General features: G+C 46.8%; 1 protein-coding gene across 6 annotated transcripts in view; it reads right to left on the bottom strand.

Moving 5' to 3' along the window:
- The window catches only part of FRMPD3 (FERM and PDZ domain containing 3), a 142665-nt gene that overhangs the window by 11573 nt on the left and 107776 nt on the right, over positions 1–23316 (bottom strand). For 5 of the 6 annotated variants that reach the window (XM_073360770.2, XM_073360763.2, XM_073360765.2 and 2 more), the window contains 5 exons: positions 22294–22413; positions 21597–21733; positions 19469–19595; positions 18532–18621; positions 16299–16478 (listed from right to left, as the gene is read on the bottom strand). In XM_073360770.2, coding sequence (XP_073216871.1) covers positions 16299–16478; positions 18532–18621; positions 19469–19595; positions 21597–21733; positions 22294–22413 — 654 coding nt within the window. The remainder of the gene's footprint in view (positions 1–16298; positions 16479–18531; positions 18622–19468; positions 19596–21596; positions 21734–22293; positions 22414–23316) is intronic. The other variant, XM_073360768.2, reaches the window with a different exon arrangement.

Below are 23316 nucleotides of genomic sequence, written 5' to 3'. Positions count from 1 at the left end.
TGATGACACATCCACTCCCAGTCTTTATTCAAACCTAAGTTAATTGTATCCAGTTTGCAAATTAATTCCAATTCAGCAGTCTCTCGTTGGAGTCTGTTTTTGAAGTTTTTTTGTTGAAGAATTGCAACTTTTAGGTCTGTAATCAAGTGACCAAAGAGACTGAAGTGTTCTCCGACTGGTTTTTGAACATTATAATTCTTGACGTCTGATTTGTGTCCATTTATTCTTTTACGTAGAGACTGTACAGTTTGGCCAATGTACATGGCAAGCAATGCCCCTCTGCCAGATTTCTGCTGGAGGCTAATCCCTTTTCTCCATGCTGAAGACTTCCCAGGTGTTTGAAGTTGTCTGTCGAAGGAGGGAGCACTTGGTTTTTCCAGTCTGCAGCAAGAGTAATCTGAGAGCTAACAACAAGAAATGAAGTGATAAGACCTGACCGAGGCTGCAGAAGCAACTGTCAGCATCTGATGGTGCTAAGGGAGGGGATAAAATTCAATTCAAAGGCCAGATTCTGGGTTGTGTGCTGGTGGTGCAAAGGGCAGATTCTGGTCGGAGTGTCACAGAGTTTAAAGGCAGAAGGGACCCCCAGATCATCCAATCTGACCTCCTGTAACTCACAGGCCACCACCACCACCTGCACACTAAATCCAACAGCCGAAATTAGATCACAGTATTACAGTCCACAGGAGACATGACTTTTATGTGCCACAGGCAGAAAATTGGAAGGACCAAGGTACACCAGTGCCCAAGGCCCCTGCAATGGCAGGGAAACAATGAAGTGAGATATACCTAGATAATCCTGGCATGTGATTGGCACCCCACATGCTGCAGAGGAAGGTGACAAACCCCCATGGGCACTGCCAATCTGACCTGAGGGGAAATTCCTTCCTGACCCTCACTTATGGCGATCAGTTAGACCCTGACCACGTGAGCAAGAACCAGCCAGCCAAGCAATGGTCATAAATGGCTACTGGAGTAGTCCCCTTGTGGAAGAGAACTCCCTACTGGCAAAAATCTGATGGAGCCAGCTTCTGTACCAGCTGCCTGCCCACCCTTGCACAGCGGGAGTGGCAGAGCTCTAAGAGATGCCAGGGCTGGGTAACCAGCTCCCTGATGCCTCCTCACTCCTTTGCGGCAAGTGGAGCGGATGCAGTGAGAACCTAGCCTCAAGAATTTTTTCTACTAAAATCACAATATTTTGATTTTTGGACAATTCCACCATATGAATCAGACAGCCAGATTGTCCACGCTCTCTCCAATGCAAATCATTGTCAGAGAAGCCCGATCTGTATATTCTATCAGGAACGAAACAGGACTGGGTTCTGAGTGACTCTGCAATCAATGCAACTTGGCACTTTCTGCAGATATCTGAAAGCCAAAGGGCTGAACGTATGAGGATTACCAATGCTGAGTGTCCCTTGCCATGTCTCCAAGTGAGCACAGCTACTCAGTTTTTGTTTGGTAATTAGTAAGATGCGCATCCCAGCTGACTATAGCATTATTATTCTGCAAGCAAGAAGTCTTAATTCCAATTAGCATTACTAGCTTAGCATTACTGCTTTGTTATTCGGCAAAACACATTGCCTGATTAAACGATAATGACATTTAGGCAAATGACGGGTGCTAGTTTTGTTATACAATTGGTCAAGTGTGAAGGTTTTATTAGTGAAAATTAAATGACATTGTTAGTTGTACCACATCACACTTGATCCAGTTGCTTACCCCCTAACTGGGCTGGTAAAAGAAAAGAGAAGGTATTATGAATGAGAGACAAAGGAGGGGGTAAACCAAGATACTTTAAAATCCTATCAATCTAGGTCCATATGTTCCAAGCATGCAAGGAGAATGAGTTGTTAAAAAGATACTTGGTTATATTATATATTCCAAGCATGCAAGGAAAATGGGTTGTTAAAAAGAGACTTTGTTAAATCAGATTTGGGAATAAATGGGAAAAATTTCCACTCTGAATAGTCAGTTGTTCAATTTACAATCAATGTTGCTGGGGAATTTACTAGCTTTGAACAGCTTTCAGTTGAGCTGCTGAGTAATAATAATAAAGGAACTGAGCTGTGTTTTATGGCTTTGATTGTTTTCTCTTTGTGGATAACATGGATTTACCACGATGGGTTTAGAATCTCACTGTTTGGCAAAGACCTGTAAGGAACAGTGAGGGGTATTGTCAAAGACTGTTATTTCCCCCCCCAGGTATTCTATGTCTGGAAAATCAACTCTTCCGGATTATTGCAGGGCTTCCGGTATCCTAACTACTATTGTAATAATCAACAACACTTATACAGCCTGTGTTGTTCCACATAAACAAATCAGTGCCAGTGGTCTGCTGTAGTCCTCATGGCAGCTCATGTGGTATTACTGATCCTTTTATATAGGCATGCTCTTTTAGGTTTCAGTTCAGCAAAGCTTCAAGCACTTGCTTAAATCTTTCTCCAATCAGCAAAACACTTAAGTACATGCTTAATTTTAAGCATGTGCTTAAGTCTCATTGAAGTCAATGGAATGGAAGTACGTGTGTAAGTGCTTTGCTGAATAGGCTTAGATGCTTAATTGAGGCATATGGGATGTCTTGAGACAATTTGGTCAGTTTCTAATATGCATCATGTTGTGTGACATTCCCTTCTGGTGTTATCCAGACCGATGATCTGCTAGGTCACTCCAATCCTTGACTCTGGGAGCCAGCCTTACCCTGCTCTGCTGTGAGAACCCCCACTCCGGGGCTGTTCACGCACAGACTCTGGCATGTAAGCTGCTCCCAGCTACTTGCAAGCAAATGACACTAGCCAATATCTCCGGTCCCAGACACAACCCTAGGAACCTCCATCTTGCAGTGCCAGGTTGTGTCCACTGGACGCTGCAAGCTTCTATGAGTTTGTCAATTTAAAAAAGAAATTGATATGTACCTGGCTTGTTATCCCAAGGGAAGCCTCTGACATGCTTCAAACCAAACGCACTGCTTCAGGTAGAATAAACAAACAGATTTATTAACTATAAAGATAGATATTAAGTGATTATAAGTCAAAGCATAACAAGTCAGAGTGGTTACCAAAAGGAAATAAAATAAAAGCACGCAGTCTAAACTCTCAACCCTATTAGACTGCGCAACATCTAGATTAAGCAGTTTTTCTCACCCCACTGGATATTGCAGTCCTTAATATACAGATTTGTTCCTTAAACCTGGGCCAATCTTCTGTGTTGGAGTCCTGTCTTCTTCTCAGTGTCTTGGTTGCTTGCAGCATAGGTGGGGGCAGGAGAAGGGCCCAGGATGTGTCCACTCGGCCTGTTTTATACCCTCAGTCCATGTGCTTGTAGAACACAAGTCCACGCACGCCTGTGTGCATCGCTGAGTCCCTCCAAGCAAGGTTGAGCAATTCCCCTGGTGGGGCCTCATGCAGGTGAGTCATTGCATTGTTCCCTTGCTGGACAATGGCTGTTGATGGGTTGTTTGACACCTCGCCCAGGCGTTGGTTACTTTCCTTGCTGTTGCCTCTGGGGAACTAATATCTGGCTGATTCCCCAATTTACAGCATGTTTTAGTGACCACCATACAACACAATTCTCATAACTTCATATGCATTAATGATACACATCTATGGATAGAGAAATAACTTTCAGCAGATCATAACCTTTCCCCTGATAAGGCATGCTTTATAGGTAAGATCCCGATTATATGAAAATGAAGAATATGGGGGTTACAGTATGCTCCCCCAAGGTATAGAATGTCACAGTATGTCATGGGCATTTGTTTTCTGTTCTCCATGGCACAAGCTCCATGTGTCTTCATACTGGTGTATCTTGTCTCCATGCACATGAAATCCTCTCTCACCCTTAAACACTACTGCAAGATTGAGTGCTCATCTCCCTGGCTCCTATGCGAGGTTATTTCCTTCTAATGCCTGACCATTTCATTTTTACATTTCACATGTTGACCTTTCATGATGACTTGTTTCATATCTGCCATTTTCTGATCACTAACTGGCATGTTCTGGGTGCCCATTCTTTCACTGGGATCATTACTGTATCACGGCTGGAATCTCTTGACCACATATCACCAACAGATCTACCCTTCCCTGGATGATGCTCTCTGTGGATGTTTCAGAGTAGCAGCCGTGTTAGTCTGTATCCGCATAAAAAAAAGGAGGACTTGTGGCACCTTAGAGACTAACAAATGTATTTGAGCATAAGCTTTCTCGAGCTACAGCTCACTTCACTGGATGCATGCAGTGAAAAATACAGTGGGGAGATTTTATATACACAGAGATCATGAAACAATGGGTGTTACCATACACACTGTAACGAGCGTGATCAGGTAAAGTGAGCTATTACTGGCAGGAGAGAAAAAAAACCTTTTGTAGTGATAATCAAGGTGGGCCATTTCCAGCAGTTGACAAGAACGTGTGAGAAACAGTGGGGGGGGGGGAGGGTGTGGAAATAAACATGGGGAAATAGTTTTACTTTGTGTAATGACCCATCCACTCCCAGTCTTTATTCAAGCCTAATGTAATGGTGTCCAGTTTGCAAATTAATTCCAATTCAGCAGTCTCTCGTTGGAGTCTGTTTTTGAAGTTTTTTTGTTGAAGAATTGCCACTTTTAGGTCTGTAATCGAGTGACCAGAGAGATTGAAGTGTTCTCCAACTGGTTTTTGAATGTTATGGTTTTTGAATGTCAGCTTACTGGATCACTCTCATTACAGTTTCTTTCTGTGGATGTTGTTACTGAATTATTCATCTGCTTTCTGCCGTGCAGTGGCACCTTTTGGATGAATGTTGGGTCAAGAGAAACGAGGACACATTTAAAGGACCAATCCTATTCCTTTGAAAATTTCAAACTTTGTCTCAGCTGGATTTACACATTGCACCAGCTTAGTCCAGTCAAGATGTCAACATCCATCCAGACCCCAACTTACAAGTACACTATTGAGGCAAGGATATCTGATGCTTGAGAGCTCTTTACACTCACAGATAAAAGCACAATAAAATCCAGAGCGGCTGGAAACAGAATTGGCTGAATTTTTCCACATTTTGATTTTTCAATTAATTTTTATGTTGAAATTTCAAATTTTAATGAAAAAAAAAAGAGAACAAAAATTTTAAAGAAAATGTCCATTAACATTTTCCTATTTTTCAACCAGCACCATCAGGACATTAATATTAGACAAATTCACACAGGAAATATGGGACAGCTTTTTAGAACAGCTTCCCTAGGGATGTGGTGCATTCTTCATCACTCCATGTCTTTAAATCAAGATTAGATGTCTTGCTAAAGGTTATGCTGTAGCTCAATCAGAAGTGATAGGGCTTGATGGGAGAATCACTGGGAGAAATTCTCTGCCTGCCTTATGTCGGAGGTCTGGTTAGATGATCAAGATGGTCCCTTCTGGCTTTAAATCCATGAATAGGCATAACCACAATATGAACTTCAAGCTTAAGTATGTTATTTTTGTATCTGTTTCAGTGTACTTTACACTGTCCACTCATAGCCAGAGAGATGCCCATTCATGTGCTGCAATAGAACCTGAGGTCTGAATATACATAATTTACATTCTCTGGTTTATTTGACTTCTAGTGTCAAGTTCGTAGCTAATAATCTGAGCATCTGGGCCTAACGAGACTGTCAGTTCTTCACTGGTGCCTGACTTTTTTTCTCCTTAAGCATTATTAGCTCTGACTCTATCAACTCAAAGCTCATTGTGATCAGGAACATTATTTCTCTGTCATTTGTTGATCAGGAAAATTCCCAGCTTTGTTTGTATACAATCTGAAGGCCTTTGTAAAGTCATTCTGTTTATTCCAGTTTGATCAGCAACCCCTTTTGCAGACCAAATTTGGTCATCTGCTTAATTTCTGGCAGCTTCTGTCCAATTTCAGAGCCTTTGGGTTAGTACCCTGATGGGTATATAACTTTGAGTATCGTTCTCCACCTTGATTCCAGTGGCTGCTGATTTTAGCTGGGCTCCTGTTAGCTCATTAGCTCTAGCTATCTCCATAGCTTTTTCTAGGGAAAGCATGGCTCCTCCACAGGGAAGTTCCTCTCTTCTTTACACCAACAACGATACAGTCTCTCACAGTCTCATAGAGTGATATCATCTCTGTGATATCACTGTAATCTTACATTTTCTTACAGACTAGTCAAATGTTTCTCTGACTCCTTGCACTTTGCTGTGGAGTTTTGAACAATCAAAAACTGGGTTTGTTTTCGGCATAGCATATGCTTTATATTTATCAAAGCAAGTTCTCAGTGCTTTCCAATCTTCTGCACCGATGGAGCGGACCGCATGCTGAAAGTGCCTCTGCTTTTGCCCCTGTCCACAGTCTTGGATAGCTGCATTTGTTTCTTATTCAGATTGGCTTCATATGGTCCAGAAAATATCAGTTCCACAAGCTGTTTGGACCTTTATCCTGTTTCTGAATTGCTGCCCAATTCCAGTTCATTTTGAGTGCAGGAAAGCCAGCAATATCCACGGTGTTCTAGATGGCAGAGGAGTGTGTCTACTTCTGACACCACATATTGTTGGGTGCCTTGTTTTAATTAACTAGCAAGAGTCTGGTTAGCAGCATTTCCATCTGCTCCTCCCAACTAGAAGCCTAAGAAAAAAGTCTCAATCTTCCTCTCACTCTCTCCAGAAGGAAGGGTTTCAGCATGGTTCAGTGCAAATAAAACGAATGGATTCATGCAGTTTAGAATAGCAGATCCTGTTACTTATACACATATACCCTCCCCCCCCCCATCACCATTAGAAAGGCCTGTACATTGCATAACAGGAAGGTCTGTTTGATATCCGATTGCCTCCCTCCCAGTCTTTATAATTGTACCAGTAGCTCCTATAAAACAGATGTTGATGGCAATGTTTGTGAATAAACTCAGTCCACCTCTGCCCCAAAATGTTTTAAAGATCGATGCTAGTCCTGTCATGCAGGGGCATGGGTGTACGTGCACCAATGGCTAGAATCAGAACTGCTTCACTGTATGTCATAGGTGTGATACTGCTCGTGGAGAGTTTCCTTTACGGCAGCTGTTTTGAAGCCTTGCTTTGGGAGAAGCAGGGTCTGAGTTCCATCCCTGCTGCCACCGCGAAGCTCTGAGTGACCACGGTGAGCAGCACCATGACAATGGGGAAGGCCCAGATCTTGCACTACACCGCAGGAAGGCCTGGCTCCTCCATGTAGCAATGAGGATTGGCGAATCTTCAGCGGCTGCCAATCCAGCATCATTCTATTGACTTTTCTCCAGGATCTGGCCCAGCATTATTCTACCCACCAGGGAAGGTTCCTCAATGTGCACTGCAGTTATTCACCTGCTTTGTCACTTATATGAGGGAGGGGGCCCTGGGGGAGCAGGAGGGGAAGTGTCAGCCCAGTCAATGCAAGGATTAGAAAGCTACAGATTGTACTTGTAGAAAGGCCTTTTATTTCCATTACACACTGGAAGCAGCCCAAAGGCCCCTGCAAGACACTGAAATCAATAGCCAGATTCCAGGCACAATAGCAGCCAGAGATCTTTCTGAATTAATTTTTTTGTTGTTTTCCTTTGTAAAGTCCTGATCTGTGCTAAGTGCTGGCTGGCAGCAGGCCCTGCTGGGAGACATGAAATCGATTACCCTGATGCTTTTGATTGAACTGTGCTTGGCTAATCACCAGCTCCCATGCCACTTCTGCACCTCATCTTAGCGTCTCACTCAGACGTGCGCCTAAGCTGGGTATGACATGCAGTCCAGGTGGCAATTTCCACTGGGAAAAGATGGACCCTTTGAATCCACAGATGCCATTGTGAGGTTAGCCAGGTCCCAGGGGGCATCCTGGCTGCGTGCACAAATCTGACACCAGTGGAACAATTTTCATAGCGGGGGTGCTGAAGGCAGAAGCACGTATTTGGGTTTATTACTACTTCAAGCTACTGCCCCCCCAACACCCCTAGTTCCAGGACCAATGTAATTTTTAGAGGAGCACAGGAGGATGTCTCCACGAATATCAATAATAATAATAAAAAGCAACTAACTACAAGGTGGCTGTGTCACAAAAATAAATACAGCTGTAATGAGTCAAAACCCAGTGCAATGATTGCTTCAATAGAAAGGGATGGATTAATCACATCATGAGTGCAGTGAGAAAGGAAACGAATGTCAGATCTGAACTCAAAGAACAAGCCTTGGATCTAATCAGCTGTCTGTCTGCTTGATGCTCTTATTTTTAGGGCAACTACCACCCTTCCATGGAAAGCCTAGGCTCAGAGTTCCTTGGGATTAAACTAACCAGCCTCGCTACATCCTTTGCATTGGAAATTGGGCCTGGAATAAATCCCGCTGGGACTGTCATATGGATTTTTAAATGCTGCAATGAGATGGCACTAGTCTCATCTCTGTCTGGACTTTGATGACATTGTGTCCCCTCTTGACACTTGTATGTAGAAGAGATCTTGTATTCCTCAGCAAAAATAAAGAAAAAAACAACCACCAGGGAACTGTGCTAAACAGCCTCTGAGCTGCCTTTAACGGGACACTGTCACTTTAAAAGTCATGGCCCAGCCCCTGAGTGGCAGATGAGGAAGCAGCACTCAGTGCTGCTGAGAAAGGTGGCTGGTGAAAGTGGATTTAGGCCACTTTTTTATCGTGCTGATCCGGGGCCACCTGCACACTGGTGTGCCCACGACTCCAACAGGCCATTCTGGCATCTGGGGATTGCTGGGACCCAGGGATATCTTCATTAATGATCTGGAGAATGGTGTGGGTTGCACCCTCAGCAAGTTTGCAGATGACACTAAACTGGGAGGAGAGGTAGGTACGCTGGAGGGTAGGGATAGGATACAAAGGGACCTAGACAAATTAGGGGATTGGGCCAAAAGAAATCTGATGAGGTTCAACAAGGGCAAGTGCAGAGTCCTCCACGTAGCATGGAAGAATCCCATGCACTGCTACAGACTAGGGACCGAGTGGCTAGGCAGCAGTTCTGCAGAAAAGGGCCTAGGGGTTACAGTGGAGGAGAAGATGGATATGAGTCAACAGTGTGCCCTTGTTGCCAAGAAGGCTAACGGCATTTTGTGCTGTATAAGTAGGAGCATTGCCAGCAGAGCGAGGGAAGTGATTATTCTCCTCTATTCGGCACTGGTGAGGCCACACCTTTTTCTTTCTTTTTTTTTTTTTAAAGGTTAGGTTTGGAAGCGACCTCAGAAGGTCATCTAGTCCAACCCCCTGCTTGAAGCAGGACCAATCCCCACTTTTTGCCCCAGATCCCTAAATGGCCCCCTCAAGGATTGAACTCACAACCCTAGGTTTAGCAGGCCAATGCTCAAACCACTGAGTTATCCCTCCCCCCAATTGAGCTCTCTCTCACCTGGAGCATTGTGTCCAGTTTTGGTCCCCCAACTACACAAGGGATGTGGACAAACTGGAGAGAGTCCAGCAGAGGGCAAAAAAATGATTAGGGGGCTGGGGCACATGACTTATAAGGAGAGGCTGAGGGAACTGGGATCATTTAGTCTGCAGAAGAGAAGAATGAGGGGGGATTTGATAGCTGATTTCAACTACCCAAAGCGGGGTTCCAAAGAGGATGGAGCTAGGCTGTTCTCAGTGGTAGCTGACGACAGAACAAGGAGTAATGGTCTCAAGTTGCAGTGGGGGAAGTTTAGTTGGATATTAGGAAAAACTTTTTCACTAGGAGGGTGGTGAAGCACTGGGATGAGTTACCTAGGGAGGTGGTGGAATCTCCTTCCTTAGAGGTTTTTAAGGTCAAGCTTAACAAATGTGGCTGGGATGATTTAGTTGGAGATTGGTCCTGCTTTGAGCCGCGGGTTGGACTAGATGACCTCATGAGGTCCCTTCCAACCCTGACATTCTATGATGCTCCAGTCACCCCCCCTTTTCCACAGCCATGCACCCTATACTGTTGGCTGGCAGATGAGGTTGTTTGAGAGCCACTATGGCCATACCTCCCAGCTGAGGATGGTCCAGAGCAGGGGTCATTCACAGTGGCCATGCAAGTTGTGTGTTGCATCCTTAGGGTCTGATCCAATGCTCACTGAAGTCAATGGAGGGGAAACCCTGGCCCCAATGAAGACAGTAAGAGTTTTGCCACTGGCTACAGTAGGGCCAGGATGTCATCTCTGTTGACTTCAACGGGCACTGGCTTAGGCACTGTGTACACTTGAGAATCTGGCCCCTTATTTGCTTGGGCACTTGCAAAATCCTGACCTTTATCACACCACCATGCTATTTACTTTCCCCTGTGGTGTTTGCAGTACTAGGGGGAACATCACCAACATTGCAGGAACATCAGCAAACACCTACAGTAACAGGCATGATTGCAATGGTGCCTGCTGCTGCACGCTGGTTTACTTTTTGTTCTCTCCACTTGTCAGTTGAATTTCAGGTTCCCGTGCAGGGCACACTGCTGCAACGTGTGGATTGCAGAACCTGCATGCGAAGTTTGACATCTAAGCCAACCACTCCCCCCACATCCCCAGCTTTCACTAACGTTTACAAAAATAAACCATGGACACATTTTGATTTGTAAAACCTTAACACACCTAGCTAGACTGTGCTGTCTTTAACTCGGAAAGAGAGCCTGGGATATCAGAGAAGCTTGAGAGCAAAGCAATTATTTCATAGTGAATAATTTATTAGACAACATAGCTGCTACTTCTGCTCATGAACGATCTGTGAGTGGTTTCTGATATTCTCAAGCGTAACTGTAATCTGAAATTATTCACTGACATATTTCTGCAACTAACCCTTGGTTTGTAGTTGTGCATGAGCAGTTGTTATTAGAAGTCTGAGAAGCATTGGTTAGTTTTGGTTGGTCACATAAATCACATGATATGTGCCTGTTTCCTGATTGGATGAACTTTAACCCTTAGGATCAGGTTTGTAGGGCACCTGAGATTGATGTTTCAGAATTATACATGGCCTTTCTACACGGACCCTTTAATGGTCACTTTAAAAGTTGCTGTTTCCACAGTCACCTCAGTTGCTCAAATATCTGCCGAAAGTAATCGCAAAAGGGCCATGGACATAAACAAAGCAGATTCAGTTGTTTATTCAAGTGACTGTCCAGAGACGATTTTTTTAAGGTATTTACCCAGTGCTAGTAGATGCCTGTAGCTAATTAGGGGAATTCCTAGAGGAGAGAGCATCACAACCCGCCTATGCCTAAAATGAATATCTTTCACATGCCTTCCCTGCTGTTGTTATTCTGCAAAGCGCCTGCGGGTTTAGAAATGTGATGTGGATTCGACTCCAGGTCTCTAGGGGAAAAGGGCATTCTTAGAACACAGTCCCCTAATGGTTTAAAATCACAGAGGAAATGGATTTATTTGCATCCCGCTGTTTAGTCAGAACAGGGGAAGCTACAGGACAATAGAATAATTACAGAAAGCAGATTAGCACTTCAAGGTAATGATCTTTCTCCCTTTCCTTTTAGCCTGTCTCATCCATTGCAGTTCTGTCTAAAATTACCATATACCTCGTTCTGGGTCAGACACTCTGGCTTTGAATCCCTGTCTCTGCATGTGGATATAATTATGATAGGTGGCAACAGCCTCTCCTAGCACATTCCAGCCTTAAGATACAGGTGGACCCTGCTTGCCTGTACCAGTGGGATATCTTTCCCCTTTCCTCCTCTGAGGAACGGATGGGGGCATTTTCGGTGGCTTTGGGCAGCCATCTTGAATTTCACAAGAAGTCACAATTTGTGTATGAATTCACTGGGTGGGTGGAATTTCTACATGAGTACTGTTTTCACAGCAGGTGTGTGCGCTACATGGTAGGAACAAGGAATGGGTCTGCTTCTGTAGTTGAGAAAGACTTGGGACCTTATTCATAAAGTTATTTAAAGCTGAGGAGACTGTCTGGCTCAGAGGACTGGCAATGCCACACAGAGCATTTCCTGTCCAAGTAGCCAGTTTAAATTTGGGGGGTCAGCGAGTTACCAGGTGAGAGCTATTTGGGGGTCTCATTCTGGTTCACAGCAGAATGAATCAACATCACAAACTGCCATCGTATTTGTCATTCTTGTGGCCAGTCTCAGCTGAGCGGCTGAGGACTGAATGTGCCATAGACAAAGAACTACTCTCTCACCCCAACGGTAGCTGTTCCCTGCCTGGGTTGAAGCACACTGACAGGGGTGAACTGCGCGCTCTATCACTGAATGTTCAGTGTTTGTCTGTGGAGAGACAGAGGGCTTCGGTTTCAGGGCTGTTAATCTGGCATCTTTAAGGAGCACTGAATGCACACACACAAAACGAGGCTGCTTTGAATTCATCTGGCAGCTGGGAACACACTTCACGCCAGTGTATTACTGTCTTTCAAACGTTAATAACTAGTCAAAGACAAAAAGTCATTCAAAGGATGTTTATCATTCTATTATTGATGTATTAATGCCTTAATCTGCCCAAAAATGGAAGGGGCATGCATGCAAGGAAGAACCAGAAGGGTTATTCATGATGGAGATTAGGTATTTTTTTACATAGCAGGCATCACAGAAACCTAGTGGGATGATGCTCAGAAGTAGAATGGCCTGGGGTGCAATCCACAAAGACGAGGTAGGAGGATATGGATATACCACTACCTCTTCACCAGTATTTGCAACCGTGGCGAGACATAACTAGACAATGGAGAGTGTGGTGGTGGAATTATTTTGGTAAGAATCCAGAGGATGGAAGATCAAGGAGGTGGCATGACAGGTGGCATCTGCTACAGACTACCAGGACTGGACAAGAGCAAGAACCAACCTGTGGGGGACTCCAAACCACAGAATGCTGTATTTACCGGGGATTTTAACTGCTCAGACACCTGCTGAACAACAACTACAGCCAAACAGGCTTCATCAAAGAAGCTCCTGGGTTATATAGGTGGATGCTAAAGTAGAAACTCCAAGGAAAGGGGAAGTCATCATGGATCAGCTACTTCCTAAGAAACAGGAGCAGAGAGAATGAAAAGGAAGCTTGGAACCAGTCACCATGTACTACTTGAATTCAGCAGAGTAAGCAATGCGATCACCCAGGGCAGCAGCACAAGGGTGTCTAACTTCAGGAGGGCAGATTGTCAAGAATTACCAAGGCTGTGGGAGGAGATATTAAAATCCACCAGCAGAGAAGGCAGTTGGGGAATCCCAAACAAACCCATCATAATTCCAGCTCCACAGACTAGACTGGCTCTACATATACAAGATGCAAGAAAAGGGCTGCTGGGAGATCTGAGGTTAGAAGAACCTGACCCAGAGGTGGGGAGGAAACCACAGAAAGACACATAGAGTTCAGTTACTGTTCACAGAGGAAGGATCAACACATCAATAAAACTGGTGACTCAGTGCGAAAGGGGCAAAGGGCTCAGAGGAGCTTTTATAAATATCAAGGGGAAAATAAACTCTGTTATTTATTTTTTGCATTACTCGGTAATGCCCAGCCTCCCTAACTGAGATCAGAGCTCCATCGTGCTAGGTGGTGTTCAGAGGCATTGCAAGAGACAGTCCCGGCCCAAAGAGCTTAGAGGCTGACTAGACAAGGCAGAGAAAGGGTGGGAATGGGAACAGAGACACAGAGATATTAAGTAGCTTGGGATATTCATTGGCTCACTGCCTCTCAAACAGACTCATTCATAACTGAGAGAGGGAATGAAATTAAGCAGGGCTCAAAAATAGCTGAAAACCTGAACTGCTTTGGTTGGATGTTTTCTTTAAGAAGAAAAATAAAGAAAAGAAGATGGAAAAACATGGAAACCAGGAGTCCTTGTTAAAACAACAATTACCGATAAAGACCAGATGAGGGAACACTTGGAAAATCTGTCCTGATATCAATCGGCTAATCTGGATGACATGAATGCTAGGGTATCCAATGTCCACGGAAGTCAATGGGAGCATCTCCACAAAGGAAAATGAGTACTGGATCAGGCCTTAAAGGAATCAGCACACAAACCATCTCACCGACAATGAATTTTGAAAAGTTGTGGGAAAACCTAGGAAGTATCAGAAGACTGGCAAAAAGCAAACCTCATATTGAATTTCCGGAAAGGAAAAGAGAGTGATCCGAGAGATTACGAGCCTGTAAAGCTATTCATATGTAAATGAATAGAACAAATAAGCAACCTGGTACTACAGTGGAACCACGCGCAATAAACTGCACAGGTCTGTAAAGAAAAAGAGCACATCGGGCCAGATACACTTGATTGCTTTTGTGATACAGTTACAGAATTCGTAGAGGACAGGAAAGCAGAGGATGGGAACTACTTGTAGTTTAGGCAAACATTTGATACAGTGTCCTATAAAATCTCACTCCTCAATTAATTCAGACTACTTGGATTACGGACACGGGTATGTGAGCTGCAATCTGGCTGAAGGACCAGAAAGACGAGGTTATGGTAAAGAGCAAAGCATTGAGTATCCAGGGGGCAAGTTTTGAGCTGAGCGACCCAGGGATTGGTGTTACATTTGGTCTATATTTAATATGTTGACCTAGAAGAGGGAATAAGCAGCACATTGACGGATTTGGGAGATGATTCCAAATAGTGCATTTGTGAACACCTCTGTGGAGAGAGCATTCATACGAAGACACCTGGAGGTTTAGAAACAAGGACAAAAAAATAACAGCATGAGATTCAGTTTGAAAAACCTCAAGCTAATGCATCTAGTGGGGATGGAATGATGTGAACCAGAGATACACTTGCTTCCCTTTCACGGAGACATTGGCAGGAATTTAGAGGTATCTGTGGACAGCAAGTGAGACGTGAACTTGCAATGTAATTCAGCAGCAAGCAATGCCAATGCAGATTCGGGCTGCATACACAGAGGTCTCTCATCCCACAGCAGGGAGGTAACAATCCTACTCTCTCTATGGCTGTAGGGCTGGAATATTGCTTCAGTTCTGGGTTCCCTGTTACCAGAAGGATTGTGACAATTTAGAGGCAGATAAGAGGGCTGCTAGAGGAATGATCGGGGACAGTGGCAGACGGATGGGGAGAGATTAAAAGAGCTGCAGCCTGGCTGAGTGGCAACTGAAGAGGGATGACATGCTCACAGTCCACAGATCTCAGCAGGGTTTTCACACCAAGGAGACAGACCATCTGCTTTGAACAGTACATGGGGGCAGGGAGGAGAGACTCAGTCATGGGCTGATATTAAGAAAGGGAACCTTTGGCTGAGTATCCAGAACACTTCCTGACAGTGAGTTCCTGGAGAAGCGTCTTCCAGGGGAGGATGAAGATCCCAGCACTTGCGACTCTGCACCATGATGGGACACACCCCTAGTAAATGGAAACAGTCATCATGCACTGGCAAAGAGATGGGTCTCTTCTGCATCCAGCCCCTAGGATTCTGTGGAGATCACCTGTCTTTGCAGTTGCCAGGCTGGAGAAGCTGGCAAAGCCAACAGAGGCCGGTAGGCCTGGGAGGTGATGTTCTCAAAGCCGTTCCTTCCTACAGCCTTTCTTAAAGAGCATGGCTGCCTGCGGAGGAGAGGGGCTGACAGCCGGGGTTCAGTGTGGGCTAAAGCAGTGCCAGCTCCTGCCAGTTTGCCTCAGTCTCGATTGCAGCACCCCTGCTGCTCCCACTGGGCCCTCAAACAGCACTGTCAATGCTCTCCAGTCCTGACTGACACTTCTTCGGTTCAATTCGATGGGGCTGTACTGACATGCCAAGCTATTCCAGTGTTGCTGATGTGTAAGGAAGAGACAGACCCCTCAGGTACCTGCCAGAGGGGGTATGACCCACCCAGGATGCATCCATTTGTCATCCCTGTCTGTCCCTGATCTGGTGGCAGGACAGAATTCCCTGCTACTCATATCCTGAATCTCCACCCAGCTCACTAAATGTATCTCAGTCCCAACCTGCAACCCCTCATCTGGTCAAAGCATACACTATCACAGTAGCACTTAGGAACCCCGACCAAGACCAGAGCTCCATTGCTCCAGACGCTGTACAAACGCATAGCGAGCCACTCCCTACCCAAGGCAGCTTACACGCTAAGTGGACAAGACAGACGCAGGGGAAACAGTGACTAGCCCAAGGTCACCCAGCAGGCCAAAGGCAGAGACAGGACTAGAACCCAGGTCTCCTGACTCCCAGTCCAATGCACTCTCTACTTGGCCACCCCACTTCTCCAGTGGACAAGTGTCCAGGAGACATTAATGATGAGACCAACCAACACATCTGCACTCGTGCCCTAAATGCCATCTGAAGACAAGTCCTCAGAGGAACCCTGACCCACAGCCTCTGAGCCTCCTCGTGAACCTCCCTGCTAGCCCGTCTCCCAGCTGAAGACCACGACTCTTTCTGCACCTGCCATGGGAGGAACTTGTGCCTACCTTGGCATCCAGGATGCTGGTCTCCACTCGTGCCACACCCTGGTTTTCCCTGAACAGCTGGATCTTGCTGACCTTGCTGAACTCTGACAACACCGTGGTGAGGTTGGTCTTCAGGTCGATGACATGGCTGATACCATGGCGGGGGCCCACCAGGAGCATGGTGGCCGGCTGTTTCTCGTCCTGAGAGGGCGGCCACCCCAGCCGAATTGAAAGAGAGACAGACGTGTTAAAAAATGCCATGTGTCTGAACGTGAAAAGGCTGCCTGCCCAACCCCAGCTGAGCCCCGTTCCTTACACAGAGCCAAGCCTGTAGTCAAGACGTTATTTACTCGACTGGCTGAAGTCCACCCTGGATCTGGGCTAGGGGGAGGGGTCACAGCACCAGAGACACTTAGTGCAGAGCGGGGGGGGGGCAGCCAATGCTGAGAACACACCTGGAGCTTGCCAACAGTTTAATCCCTTTTCCGCAGTGTTGGGAACGGCACCTCGGAACAGCATGCAGGTTGCCAAGACTACTTAAAAATAAATAGCAGAATTGATTGTCTGCATGAAATATTCAGGCCTGTTGTCGAGCTACAGAAAAGTAAAAGCATGTTACAAAGACGGCTGGTTTTAAATCACCTCTGAGGAGGAGGAAGAGGAGGCCGGTGGAAGGGGAGGAGGGCGAGAGGGGTTGGGGAGGAATTTTATGGAACAATAAAGGAAAATAAGAAGCTGATCTCTGATTAACAATGGCAATCAGTATTGAGATGGCCCTTCCAGCCAGGACACAGGGTGCTAAACTGGAACGTGAAGGGAAAGCTACGGGTTGGACAAACACACACAGGAAAATAAAGATAAAGATTATATTATTATTGCCCTAATGCATATATTGCACCTCCATTGAGCCTTTCATCTGAGCATGTCAAAGTGCTTTATGAGCATTAACTCTCTGGGCCCCTCCTGGACATGCTAGGTCAGTATCCCTACCTTCATTTTACATTTGAGGAAACTGAGGCTCGGAGAGATGCAACTTGCCCAAGGATACGCAGCAAGTCAGTGTCAGAACCCAGGAATGGGATGCAGGAGACCTGACTCCCACTCCCCTGCTCTAATCCCTCAACCACACTGTGCTTAATATAGTCTGGATCTTTTTTTATGGAATGCTTGGAGCTGTTGGGATAGGCACTTTTGGAGTTTTTACATAATTATGAAGCAGCAAGTAAAAAACATGCTGCAGGAGACCAAACCAATGGGGAAGGAAGCAAGGTAAGAGGATGTTGTGAAAGCGGGGACAGTCTGTGTGGCAGGAAGGAACGATAGCAGATGGATGAAACTTACAACAGAATGGAGAGCCATGGATGGAAGGTGGCACAAGGGCCACTAGACATGGAGATGAGCCAGGTCCTATGAGCACATGGCCATGTGCTCATGGCAGGTCCTATGTGCTCATGGTTTGGCTGCATGGCCTTCATCCTGCAGTGGACAAAATGAGTCTGTGTTGATGAGGATGATTTTAATGGGGATGACGAGTAGAGTAAGGAGTGTACTCTGCCCAGGGAGATTATATCAGTGTAACAGCTTCTGAGACACTGCAGAGCAGTGGGCAGGCTGGGATTGCTAATCACAGAAATTTCAAGGCTGTAAGATCTATGCATCACAAAGACAGAACAGGGAACGTCTCCCGGGACTCAGTCCTCGATCAAGGATCCCTTCACATGCTTCCAGGCCTCACAGACACTCATGGAGGGGGAGGGAAAGATGAGATGTCCACGGGCCAACGACAGGACAGCCATTAAACTTTTACAGCTGCAAACAGAATTTCTATAGTGGAGCTGGAATTTAAGAGCACGGCTGAGGCCCTTTAAAATTAATTGGGTAGAAGATCATCTAATTAAACAACTACAGACACAAAGGTCTGGTATACTCATCTGGTATAAACTGGCACTGATTCACTGACTTCAACAATTCATCCCAGCTGAAGATCTGGCCTGTAGTCAGTGGAGACTCTGAAGGTTTTATGGGCAGACTAGTATTGTGATCTCATACCGGGGGAGTTCATTAGAATCTGAGAGACCTTGGGAAATGTCCTGTCATTTATTTGGAGATCATGGACACTTGTGCACATTTGTGCATGTGTGTGTGTGTGCATGCCAAAGGCCAGCTGCCAATTATGCGGCACCCTCAGAACCCATGAAGACCCACGCAAAATTATGAGGATGGTCTACTCTGTATCGTGCTGGAATTACCATACCAGTCCCACTGTGTTGAAGAGGACTCCTGCAAAGGTCGGAAGCTCATTCAAGATCCGCAGATACTGGAGCTTTGCCTGGGTTGTTGAAACCTGAGGAAATACATCAGTGTAACAAGGCAAAGACTCAAGAGACTGAAAAAGCTAAGGAGGATCCCGAAGGAGGAGTCAAGGAAGGTCCTCTTCAGAAGCTTGGGGAGTGCTTGGTGCACAGTTTTTGGCGGTTTAGAATTTGCCATTGTGCCTCAAATGATTCATGACATGGAGACATCCCCAGGTGATGTGGAGATGGCAGCTGTGCTCCCTTAACAACTGAAGGCAAGTAGCTGCTGTTGTTGGAAACAGATATTTTATTTTGCAGCGGGGCAGGCAAACGTCTAAAAGTTTATTGGCCCAGAGAAGGAGACTGTCCATTCAGACATGCAGGTACTTCTGTAAACCCTTAGAGGAAGATGTGTCCCTCTGGGATCTGCAGCTCCCGTGAGAAATGGCCTCCCTCACAGGAACTCCAGCAGTGGCAGGGGCTGGATGGGCAGACAGGCCCGTCTCCCGCCACACATCTGACTCTTGATGCCCTGAAGCACAAAATCGGAAAATAAACCTAAAGCCAAGTTTACTAAACTGGTGACTTTTTGGCCAAGTTTCAGGTTGGTTCTTAGTTTATCTGAACTGACTGTGCTCCACCACAATTTACTACTGTGAAATCCAGATCACCCTGGCAAATGGATTCATGACAGAGAGCAGGCTAGTGGGCTGTCACCCCCAGGGATTTACAACACACTGTAATGGACTTAAACATCAATTGCGTACAATAACACAAATCCCTGGCTAGCCATGCACACTAATAGCAAGTGAAAACATAAAAGCTCCTGCTGGCACATACCAGCTGCAGCACTCCCCACCCAGAACCCATGGTGGGGCTACGCTGGCTTCTGCTTACCTTGGTGCCACTGGGCGGCTGGTTCTGATGGGCCTTCAGCTGCTGAGAGAGAGATTTCCGAAGGCTCTTCTCTTTGATGAGCTGCAGAAGTGAAGGAGGCAGAAACGGCTCCAGCCCCCATTCCTTCCTGCAAGCAGAAATGACTTAGAAGAGAAGAGAGAGACCGGCAGGAGCTCAGAAGGGAGAGGAGAAGGTGACAGAGAATGGAGGGGAAGGAGGAGAACAAGACACATGGCGAGAACCTGAGGGCATGTGTGTGTGGGTGGGGAGCAGCTCTGAGACAGCAGTGGGCTTCCTCTAAGTCCTCTGGCTATCTTAGCAGGAAGTGGTCAGATGCAGATCCTACCGCTGGGGAGTTCTGGTGTAAGGGATGGGGATGGGAAGCAAGGCAGAGTTTCACTACAAGATACAAATATGGGGCCAAATTCAGCCCTGGTGTCAATGGGTGTAACTATTCTGAAGTCAATGGAGTCTCACCCAGTGACATCAGGTCTGAATTTGGACCCCAGTTTCTAACACTACTGCTGGTTTATAAAGACCCAGCCACATTTATAACCAAGTAAGCGTTGGTCCCTCACTTCACTACATCATTTTTGCTTCCAAACCAGTAAGTACCTCAAGTTCACTCCAGAGAGGCAAACAAATCCAGAGCTTATCCTTATTCCAAGTGACTGGAGAGACAGGAGGAGTTCTTTCCCGTCTACCATTATTACAATTGTGTATTATTTCTTATCTGTAGGTGCTTTACAGACAAGGTCTCTGCCCCACATGGCTCCCAATCAGGGCCCCTCTCCCGGTGTGACGTTAGCACAGACTTTGGTAGCTCATACGCTTCACTTCAGGCTGCATCAGGTGGGCTGGAGTTTTGGGCTCAGGAGGAATGGGTTCTTACTGCTGAGATGAGAAACCTCAGTCTGCCAAGGATTGGCTGCCTAGTGCATGTCCAGGATGATGGCTGGATTATTCCTCCCCTGCTCATATGGGATGGCACACATTCTGCCCTGCAATCTACCGCACAGGAGGAAGGGGAACATTTTGCAGGTTGACTATCGACCCCGGACCATGGCAAAGATGATTCCGAACTGCTGAGCACACAGCTTACGCTCTCCTCCCATCCACGCAATCTGCAGGCATTGCCAGTTGTGCTGCAGCTCCATCCTTCTGGCCATATTTGGCAGGATCTCAGGGAGCTGACTGGCAGGGTGCAAAGGATGGGAGTGGAGAGGCAGACGGGAGCTGGAAACAGGTGCTGGGACACTGAAGCACCCTCTTGCCAACAGAGGGAGCCAAAGCCATTGCTAAGCATCTACAAGGCACCACAAGCAGTGGAGAAGGCTGAACCTTGGCCGTTTTGGTCTGCTAGGGCTAAGAGAACGGTCTCTTTGGTCTCCCTTCAAAGAGTGCTGTATCCTTGGGGGTTGAACCAACCCTGATTTCAAAGCCACACTCAGAACTCAGTTTCAGCTAGCAAGAAAGGATTCTCTAGTGATTAGAGCTGGGAACCAGGACTCAGGAGATGTTTGGTCTACTTCTGGCTCTGACACTGACTCACTTTATGGCCTTGTCCAGGTCTCTTAACCCTTGTATGCCTCAATTTCTCCATATGTGAAAAGGGGATAATACCTACCTACCTCATAGGATGGGCAGGGCAGGACTGTGAAGGTTAATTCATTATTGATTGAAACATAATCTGGGAGCCTCAGATGGCCCAGGATAGGGAAATGCAAAGCATCGCTACCATTGTATGCTGGAATTATACAGCCCCATCAGGTCTGCCTGCTTTGGACACCAAGCTGTAAATCAGGAAATGGCCCCAGGTTCACATCAAACTTCCCCACCAGCCTGTGCTGGGTCTGGCGTTTGTAATGAAAGCAGACCCTTGATGGTTTCAGGCATCTCTTTGCAAATGTTCTGTGTGTCCCATTAACAGCGTTGTGCTGGGCCTGCTGCCAAACTCTTCCCATCAGCTGATTCTGACCTGCGTTCCAGCTTCACCCTACATCTCCTCACCCTGAAACATTCACCTGCAGAGTCCCAGTGACAAGGGGGGAGCCCTGGCCAGGTAATGACACGTGGCTGGGGAATCGGGGCAGGGCTGGGAAGGGGGGATTAGGAGAGTAGGACTCACTCCACAGTTTTGAGGGACACCTTCTGTGCAGGCCGGGTGGCAGAGACGGTGATGTAGATGTGGAGGGCAGCCAAACCCAGCAGCGTCTCTGGCTTGGGGTCCATCCCAAAGCGCTCCCTGATCACATCGTTGCGGCTCTGGGATAAGAGAGGAGACTGCTCAGAATCAAACTGGGGCTTGCCCCTTGGCCGCTTCATAAACACAACACCTGAGCATCCCAGTCCTGCTGCCAGACAGTTCTGCCTTGGGAAGGCAGCACACCGAACTGCGAGGCACAGGCCGGCTGCTCTGCAGACAGCAACGGTCTGGTTGGCTTCTCCTTCTACCATCTGCCACCTCAGCTGATCTGCCAGCCTTCATAGTATCTGACATCTCCACCAAACACAGGGGAGGAACACAACATTAAAGCCACCCGGAAACAGATTTACTGCTGGCAGGGCACTGCTGGCACTGGCAGGGCACTCCTGGCAGGAAGCTCACAGTGCCAGTGTTCTGAGTGTCACTGTCAGGACACAGCTGGCAAGAAGCTCACAGGCGCTGCCAGCAGGAAGCTCACACTGCCGGAGTTCTGAGTGGCACCGGCGGGGCAATGCAAAGCATGTTGGGTAATGCTGGGCCTGAAGTGAGCCGGAGAACAGCAATGAGGCTGTATGTCTATCGGCCACGGGTCTGACCTTCTGTCTGTGCTTCCCCCCACCTGGATGTACAGGTACTCAAACGCTGCTGGGTCTCGATGTAGCAGCTCCACCGGATCTTTGGGGAAGAAGCTCACACGAAAGAGGCATCGCATCCCCTGATAATGTGTCCTCTGCACCACCTGTCCCAGGGGGCGAACAAGAGCAGGTGAGGCAGGAAGCAAGAGTTCATGTCGTAAGGCAGCAGAGAGGGAAGCAGTCCTTTATCCAGCTCTGCAACCCATGCATTTCACAGCCCCCTTTCCCTGCCGTTCCCTGCCTGCTTTACCCACCCTGAAAATCGAGATCAGCCCAAACTGATACACTGGGGCACAATGCACCAAACTCTAGGGGAATTCAGAGCTGGATTGGAACTTCACAGCTCAGCCCATCTCTGCCAGGGTGGTCAGGCAGCCTCACTGAGAGGAGCTGACAGGATTCAGGGCCATTCCCGCAAGAAGCCATGGGGCTCTAGCAGAGTTATAGAGGCATTACAAGCCCAGTTTTGCAGGCACTTATAGACCAAGGTCATATCAACACCATAGATCAGATCCGATTAGACCAGACAGGTGCAGATGCAGGTACTAACATTCAGACCTCCTGCTACCTGACTGCACCCACAAACCAGGCAGTTAGAGGTCTACAATCGAGGATTTGTGCATGCAAAATTGGAGCTAAAATGGAAAGCCCTTTGGAAATGTGGCTTGCCATCTCTTAATCCTCTCCCGTGTGGGGGTGTCCCAGAGGGACACTGAGGATTCCCGGTTACACGAAGCCAGTGTTCGTGCAGCAGCCCGAATTATTATTACTCTTACTAAAGCTGTCCTTGAAGCCCCTGCCTTTTGCCAAGGAGAAACGGGTCGGGCTCTCCTTGCAAGCCATCAGAACTGCCCCTCAGTTGGCCAGAGAGGGCGCTGCAGAACAACGTGAGGCATACCCTCCCTATCATGGGGCTAAGGACACTGCTTCCTTTCACACCTTTCCCAACCTCACCCAGTCCAAGTATCAAGCCTGAGTCTCCCATGCAACTGGGCAGCCCCACAGGC

This window comes from Lepidochelys kempii, chromosome 9 (assembly GCF_965140285.1).
Source record: "Lepidochelys kempii isolate rLepKem1 chromosome 9, rLepKem1.hap1, whole genome shotgun sequence".
NCBI classification, from domain to species: Eukaryota; Metazoa; Chordata; order Testudines; family Cheloniidae; genus Lepidochelys; species Lepidochelys kempii.
The sequence above is the reverse complement of the archived record's forward strand: the minus strand, read 5'-3'. Positions and strand labels throughout refer to the sequence as shown.